At 41.5% G+C, this 7,836-nt stretch overlaps 1 protein-coding gene across 1 annotated transcript in view; it reads right to left on the bottom strand.

Moving 5' to 3' along the window:
* LOC119411492 (endothelin-converting enzyme-like 1) overlaps window positions 1–7,836 on the bottom strand; it is an 87,537-nt gene that overhangs the window by 78,007 nt on the left and 1,694 nt on the right. The window contains exons 2-4 of the mRNA XM_037678441.1: window positions 3,518–3,586; window positions 1,448–1,558; window positions 1,280–1,372 (exon numbers count right to left, since the gene is read on the bottom strand). Coding sequence (XP_037534369.1) covers window positions 1,280–1,372; window positions 1,448–1,558; window positions 3,518–3,586 — 273 coding nt within the window. The remainder of the gene's footprint in view (window positions 1–1,279; window positions 1,373–1,447; window positions 1,559–3,517; window positions 3,587–7,836) is intronic.

The raw sequence follows: 7,836 nt of genomic DNA, 5'->3' as shown, positions 1-7,836 counted from the left end.
GTTTTTTTCGTATATTAATTAGAGGAAAAGATTTGCGTTGACACGGTCGGATTTTGGGTTTACATGCATCCAGAGCATAACCCCCCGCCCTCCTGATTCCGCTGTACTTACCATGCCGGGTCATTAGATGGCGCGGTGAATTTTGTACCTTCACCTATTGCTCATGCTTGCTGCCTCGGCACACTGTTTTCCTCTTGGCTAATCAGCTAACAACAACGTAACAACAAGTTAAAGTTGGATTTTGGATGAGAGTCGACAGATTTGACATTTAGATGTTATAGTGCAGCGCGACGTGTGCGCGTGCCTCATTCTATAAACAGCGACATTAGAACTGGATCAGACTGTGTCTCTTCCAACACAGATGTTGGTCACAACACCTGGAATCAGATGTAGATTATCTACGAGATTAAAAATATATTCCATCAGTCGTTCTGAAAGCAGTGTGTCCGCCGTCATGTTGATAGAAATATAGCGTCTGTCCACGCATGCGTGTGCGCATATGGTTTAACACAAAGCCTCAGCGGGAGATGTTTCCATTATCAGCAGGCGGTCAGTGAGAAACCTCCACTCTGGAAGGTGGGTTCAGAAACCTCCGGATTCAAAGAGGGGGGCCACTGGTGTCGTGTAAATGATCAGCAGAACCGCAGAGAGAAAACTGTGGATGCACTCAAAATACACGCCGTGTAAAAGGCCCCTTATAGTTTTTGTTTCTTTAACGCTTTACTTATAGTTTTTGTTTCTTTAACGCTTTACTTATAGTTTTTATTTCTGGATTCCTAAAATTTAACTTTGCACCTGCTTTAGTTTCCATTTCTTCTGTGTCAACCTCCATCCATCCTTCCATTGATCAGGAAGCCTCTGAGGGATTCTTGGTCCCTGTTAGTTCTTCTGAGAAAAGCTGCCTTCTTCCTCTGACTCTGTCTCCAGTGTCTCCTTCTCCTCTCTTCCCTTCCTCCTTCTTTTTCTATGCCTCCCCACATACCCCTCATTTTCTACTTTTCTCTCTACCGACTTCTTTCATTCTGTTTTTCAATCTGCTCGTCTGCCCCTGCAGGGCAGACAGCCTTTGTAAGTCGCTGAGGCCCGTGTGTGTTTGTGTGAGTGTTGCTTCATCACCTCCCAAACACACACACAGCCTCTGACTTCCCACTCACACTCCTTAAAATGCTCACTTGGAGTTCAAATCTCAATCTATCACACCAGCTTCTGTCCAAAGCGCATGAGCACACACACGTTGTTGTGAACGATGCACGTGTGTGCGTGAGCGTGCTGCACTCACACTAGGAGCAATGCGCTGCAGCTGCTTGAGGGCGATGCGGTTGTACATGGAGCTGATGTCTTTTCTTTGGTCGTCGTATTCTGACATGGTGATCTGAGGAGAGACGTGAGGTTTTATTCACCATCATGGTCACACAGATCTGAGTGCACGCATGTGTCGTCAGCGTACATTGGCCAGCCGTGTCTCCAGCTGTATAATCTCTTTGGACTTCTGTGTGGCGTTGTGAGCTCCCAGCATGCTCATCAAGCGCTCCATCAGGGCCTTGTATGCCGCCAGGATCTGGGAAACAGTAAAATATTGTCAGTGGAAACTCACTGGTAATGACTGGTAACGAGGGTGACATGTGGCAAAGTGCACAAGTAACAAAAGCACAGCGGGTGACAGAGGCAAACAGGTGGACTGATGGAACCGAGCAATGAGCCAGATGGACAAACGAGACAAGTACAAGAGGATCGAAGAAAAATGATGGGGGAGAAGAAAAGAAGGAGGGAGAGGAGGCAGGGGGAGAAATTAACTTCAGAGTCAGTCAGAGACCATTTCCAGAGACCATTTCTTAGACTGAGCGATCATCTAAATTCATGATGATGCTTGTGAGCGATATGAGCCCAACTCTGTGTCAGAGTAACGCTCCTGAAGAGCTGCTTTATAACAACTGTTTCCTCATTGAGCTGCTAGCTGTGATGAAGCCGACACCTCTCACAGGCAATGACTGTGTGCATCAGAAAATGTTCCACACAGGTACAGTGCTCTTTTGTTTGGCAAAGATAAAGTTGCACTGTCACTGTTGCCATGGAAATATTCTACCCTGGTGGGCACTTTCCCCCATGTTTATAACTGTATCTTGAGTATTGTTTAACCCAGCACCTCGAGGTTTGCAGTCATGTCAGCTCTGTGTCTTGTGACGGACAGCTCTATGCTGTGGGGGAGATGAGCAGTGAGGAAAAGAGTGAACTGACCGAGTTGTATGATTAAATATTGTGTTGAATATCTGGCCTAGTTGTCAAATCAATACTGTCTTGTTTAACATTGTATCATGTACGGTGCCAGCCAGGCCGTGCTGTAAGTCTTTTACCACTTGACCGTAGGAATGTGCGATATATACGGTACACGGTAGAAACGATAGACATTTAGCCTACAATAGAGATCTGTCTTCTACCGGCTAACCTCAGTAATGCTGTGTCTGATGTAAAATCAGAGTTGTCAGTTTAATCGTTACTTTTTTTGAGTTGAAAACTGCGTAAGCGATGGTAAAGTCTTTTCTTCGAGAGCTAAGTAGCAAAGCTACAAGCTAAATACGGCCAGCTTGCCGTAGTGTTGCTGTATTCGGACGCATGCGCCAAACGCTGTGTTCCATCAAAAGTTTATTTATTTTTATTTTTCCATCAAAAGTTAAAGTAAGCGTTGGTCAGCTTTAGAGAAACCTGCTCTCTGATCTGTGAAAAGAACGCTGTGTTGTGTGAATTTACTGCGAGGCCCTCTGGTCAAAGCCACAGAGGAAACTGGCCGCCATTTTGTGTCAGCTCTCCATAAAGTGGAAGGAGTCGCCCACTAGAGGTTTGGAGGGTGAAGTGTTTCAGTGTAAAATGCTGCTCTGTTGCCGTTCATTTATTAAGTGAGAAGACTGGAAACTGTTAAGAATTAACAACATATCCTTTTGTTTAAAACATATGGCTAAAACTACATTTGATATCTTTTGCACTGTTTTGCACTACAAGAAAGAAGCATAATACTTGATTTTTTTATTATTTAAAAACTCTGGATCTAGTAGTGGAATTTTCTTAATTGAGATTATTTTGTGGTATAGCAGTTTTCAAAATAAATGACAAATGGACACCTTATGCTTTTTTTCATTCCTATTGCAAGTTTTATACCAAAACCATATTGTGATATATATCGTTATTGCCATCCTTCACAATACATATTGTGATATGAATTTTATGCCATATTGCACATCCCTACATGACAGTAGAAAAAAACTGCAATGGGCACTTGAGCGTTTTTAATTTTAAAGCCTGAGGATGCAAAAAAAGTCAGTGAGGCAACAAAGGAAATAGAAATAGCAGAAGGTATGGAGAACAGAGGACAAAAATAATGAAAAAATAAAAAACTTTTATTATGGCAAAAAGTAAGTGAAAGAAGGAAAAACATTAGCTTAGATGGTAAAACGAATGACTTAAGAAAAAATATAATAGGTTCTAGGGAATGATGAGAAAAGCTGAAGGACTGAAGCTTGTTCACCTTCACGTTCTCCTCGTCCTGTTCCAGGTAGAGACTTCTCTCTGGCAGTGTGAGCCCCTCCTGATCAATCTTCCAAGAACAAGCACACACACAGAAACAAAAGCCCAGACAGTAATTACATTTTGTTTTTCTGGTCTCTTGTCTTTACGTGTTGCTGAGCTCTCAACAGATGTGCACACATAGAGAGGGTTAATGACAGCACATGCCTAACATCTGAATCATTTATAACTTTTATTAAATTGTCTGCACCCAGGGTTGAACAATAATTAATCACATGCATTAGCCAACATGCAAAATGTTAGTCTACCATGAAAAACATGCTTCCTAAAATGCTTTTATTTTTGGTTTGAGCATTTAACTTCTACAATGGGTTGAATACTACAAATATTTCTGATAGTAAACGCGAGTGCAAGGATTAGACTTTGCAAACCAAAATAGCCAAACAACTAAACGTTGCTTTATTATAAAACAACCACAACTTAATAAAATTATCACAAAATGATCTCAAATTGGTATGCCAGTTGTACCATCTGCTCACTACAGACTCTTGTTCAGGCTGCTGTTTAATACACCTTATTATTTTACATTGTTATTGTTTTGCGTATATCTTAGATCCTTATATACTGCTTCTTTTTACACTTTATATTTTGGCTATTTTTGGGTGTAACTGGGACCTTGAATACACAGTTTCATTCCACCTCATGTATCACATGTGATGTGAATGACAAAAAGAACCTTGAACCTTGTCAGTTTGTCAGGTGTACCCCAAGGCTCTATTCTTGATCCATCTCTTTTCTCCATATAAATGATATATTGCATTATGTTAGTGAGGTCTCTACTCATTCATATGTCGATGACACAGTTTTAAATACTTTTGTTTCTATTTCAGATGAGGTTGTGAAGTCCCTTGCATGTGGATTATTGAGCATTGACTTTTTTGGTTTTGAACCAGTTTGACATGAGTGTCGACGAAGAAGAGGGCCAGCAACAGAGGAGGGGGTGTGCCATAGACACCATCTTAGCACCAACATAACTTTGTTCCACTTTGAAGTAAGCTGTTTAGGGGAAGAATCAGTTTTGTGTTGTGTGTTTCCTTGACTGATGAAGCCTTCTGGATGGAAGGTGAAACGTTTCAGAAAAAAAAAAAAAAAAGAAACTGTCCAGATGACCTGACTGAAAATTGTTGGATTGTATACCTGGATTATTGAGCATGCACTTTTTTGTTCCCTTGCATATGGTTTTCTTGAAATCTATGAGGCTTTTACTGACTTAAATTTGTTTATAAATGCCAAGAAAACTAAAATTATGTTGTTCAATCATGGAAGAGGAACGGTGGATTTCACATCTGTAAACACTGATATTATAGAAGAGGTAACAGATAAACATTTAGGAATTTGGATTGATGGTGTGACAACACGGTGGCTCAGTTAGTAGAGCTGCCGCATCTCTGTAAGCAGGTCGCCCTAGTTCAAATCCCGGTTGAGGGCCTCTCTCGGTGGAGTTTGCATGTTCTCTCCGTGCTGCGTGGGTTTTCTCCATGTGCTCCAGTTTCCTCCCACAGACCAAAAACATGTATCTTAGACTGATTGGTAACTCTAAATTGTCCCTAGGTGAGAGTAAGACAGTGAATGTTTTTTGTGTCGTTTGTTAGTACCTTTAGTACCGGTATAGCACGGTTCTACTCGGCTCGGTATGGTACACATTGTGTTTCCATTATACTCTCAGTACCGGTTCTCGTGGGCGGGGTTCAAATTGACCTAACGCGCCTTACCAGCTGGTGGCAGTAGTTACTGTGAATAGTAAACAGCCATCAGTGTGCTAATGATCCATTGTTAGGCTGATGGTCCTTCTTGAGCATGTGATCAGCTGGTTTTGGTTGTCAGCAGCAAAACTGGTTGATCCACTCTGAGAAGGTGCTATTTAAGAGACTGAGCTGAAAACAGCACCTCAGACTGAGGAAGTCTCTCGGATGAGAGACGAAACGTTTCTATATTTCCATTTTGTTTTGTTTTTTGAATGTCCAGAGGACCAGATGTAACTTTTTTAGATTTTTCTACCTGGATTATTGAGCATGCATCAGGATAAGTTTCTGGTAAATTAAAAATAATACAGTTTATTAAGAATATCAAATTAATATATATATATATATATACATATATATATATAAATCCTGCTGATAAACTTTTAATGAACTTCAGTTCACCATTAAATCTCTGATGAATCAGATTCCACAAAAACATCTATATTTAAAATTGTATACGTTTTCTTCATAATTTGATGTATTTGCACTAATTGTGTCTACTTTTATTGTTTATTATGGATATGAAGTTTTGTTTCTTGTTCACAGACATATTTTCTTAATTTTTAGCTTTGCTTTAAAGTTTAATACTTGTTTTGTGATTTGTACATCTGTGGGTTAGACTAAAGTTGAACTAAAGGCTGTATCTCTTCTTTAAAAATCTTTGAGGGAAATATTCCTGAGAGATCCAAAAATTTTGTGTCTTTATGAATTTTTAGTTGAGTTAACTTTAACAGATTATTTAATAAAGCCATTTAAGTGAAAACAGGATTTCATGATAAAGCCGGCACCGTTTATATATTTATTAATTTTAATCTTCACTGATAAAAAAAAATACTTTTTTTTTTATACATAAAATGTTTTTAAAAATCGTTTCCACCCTCTGTCCCAGACCCATTCCAGTCCGCCCGTCTGCCACGGGTCAGGGTTTGGACTTCATGATCACATGAGGCAGAGGCCCGGACCCCGGTCTTCTGCGAGTCGGCAGCTTGTATGATCCTCCGTGGTGATCAACGGAACTCGGAGCCCACAGAGCATGCAAGGCCAACCCAGAGCCCGAGCCCCAGGTCGGCAGCATGGAGGATCTTCCGCGGTGACCAGCAGAGTTCGGAGCTGAGGAGATGACACCCTGCACGGCCTAAGGGGGCTATGAAGCTCTGGTGGAGGACTGGGAAGACTGGTGGCGCTCCATCTAGCTCTCTGAATTTTGTTGTCGGCCACCAAGCACAAAAAACACATGCACTTCAGCATTAGACCATGTGTTGTCATTATTGTTTTTAAAATCTTAGGTTGTTTTCACACCTGATAGTCCGGTAGACTCGGTTCGGTTGGGGACCAATATTCATGACCTTTTGTTACATTTGAGCTGGTGCGTTTGCATTCACACTGCACTGTGCAGTCGAGTCAACCTGTTGAACCAACCTATTCCCCCGCTCGCCTGTGGGGGCGCTGCACCAAGAACTACTGAAAGAAACAACTCAAAAACCTCTGAAGACACGTCTTCTTCTTCTTCTTCTGGAAATAAAAATAAAAACGAAGTGGCATCAAGTTTTAGCAGTTTTAGGAGTTATATTTTGTCATTTTTCAACAATGGACTCAGCATGAGCAGAAGATGAGACAGAAGACCATGGAGAATATTGTTTTTCACACAAGGCAGCTGACGGCTCCATATGAGGTAAGAGAAATGCGTGTTTGTTTGCCCTGCGCTGTACTCCACTTCTTGCTTGTGGAGCGGGGCCCGGTCTGATTACATTCACACTGTACTTGAACCGCGCTGGAGTTCTCTTCTACCGGACCAAGACCTAGGTTTTAGCCCGGGCCAGAGTTCGTCTTTTTGTTCCGTGACAGAGTTCGATGGCGCGTTCACACCTCCCCAAACGAACCGGACTTTCTAGGAAAATGAGCTAGAGTTCATTTAAAGTGGACTAAACAGGGCTGGTGTGAATGCACCCTAAGGGTGCATTGCACCTTTGCACCCTTACAAACATGCTTGTAAGGGTGTTCTTTGTAAGCTGGACACAATTTATCACTCTGCTATTGTCTTTGTTACAAATGCTCCTTATAGAACATAATCACCTCTACTGTCTTGTTAAATGGCCTTCTCTACATACTCGTCATGAAATTAATTTGTTTACTCTCATTTACAAGACATTGCCGTGTTTGTCACCTCCATATTTAACTCGTCTACTGTAACCACCATCGGTTTCAAAGAATAACACCCGATCCTCTTATTCGTGATTAACAACTCTAAAGACCATGTCTGGCTTTGCCTCTGCTGCTCCAGATGACTGGAATCTGCTTCAAAAACTTTGGCTCTAACCTCACTTGTCTCAGTTTCTAGTAGGGATGGGGCCGACCCGATCCAGTATCAGTATCTGCCTCCGATACCAGCATAATTTACGTATCGGATTTTTCCGATCCACTTGCTGATATTTCTGATCCATGATGCATGCTGGCTTCAAACTATGGAATGGATTTCCTGAACGGCAGCTTGTTTCATGAACCCAGAGTAATAAGACCC

The sequence above is a fragment of the Nematolebias whitei genome, chromosome 6, assembly GCF_014905685.2.
Source record: "Nematolebias whitei isolate Nwh7 chromosome 6, NemWhi1, whole genome shotgun sequence".
Taxonomy (NCBI): domain Eukaryota; kingdom Metazoa; phylum Chordata; class Actinopteri; order Cyprinodontiformes; family Rivulidae; genus Nematolebias; species Nematolebias whitei.
This window is presented reverse-complemented; position numbering and strand designations above follow the sequence as displayed.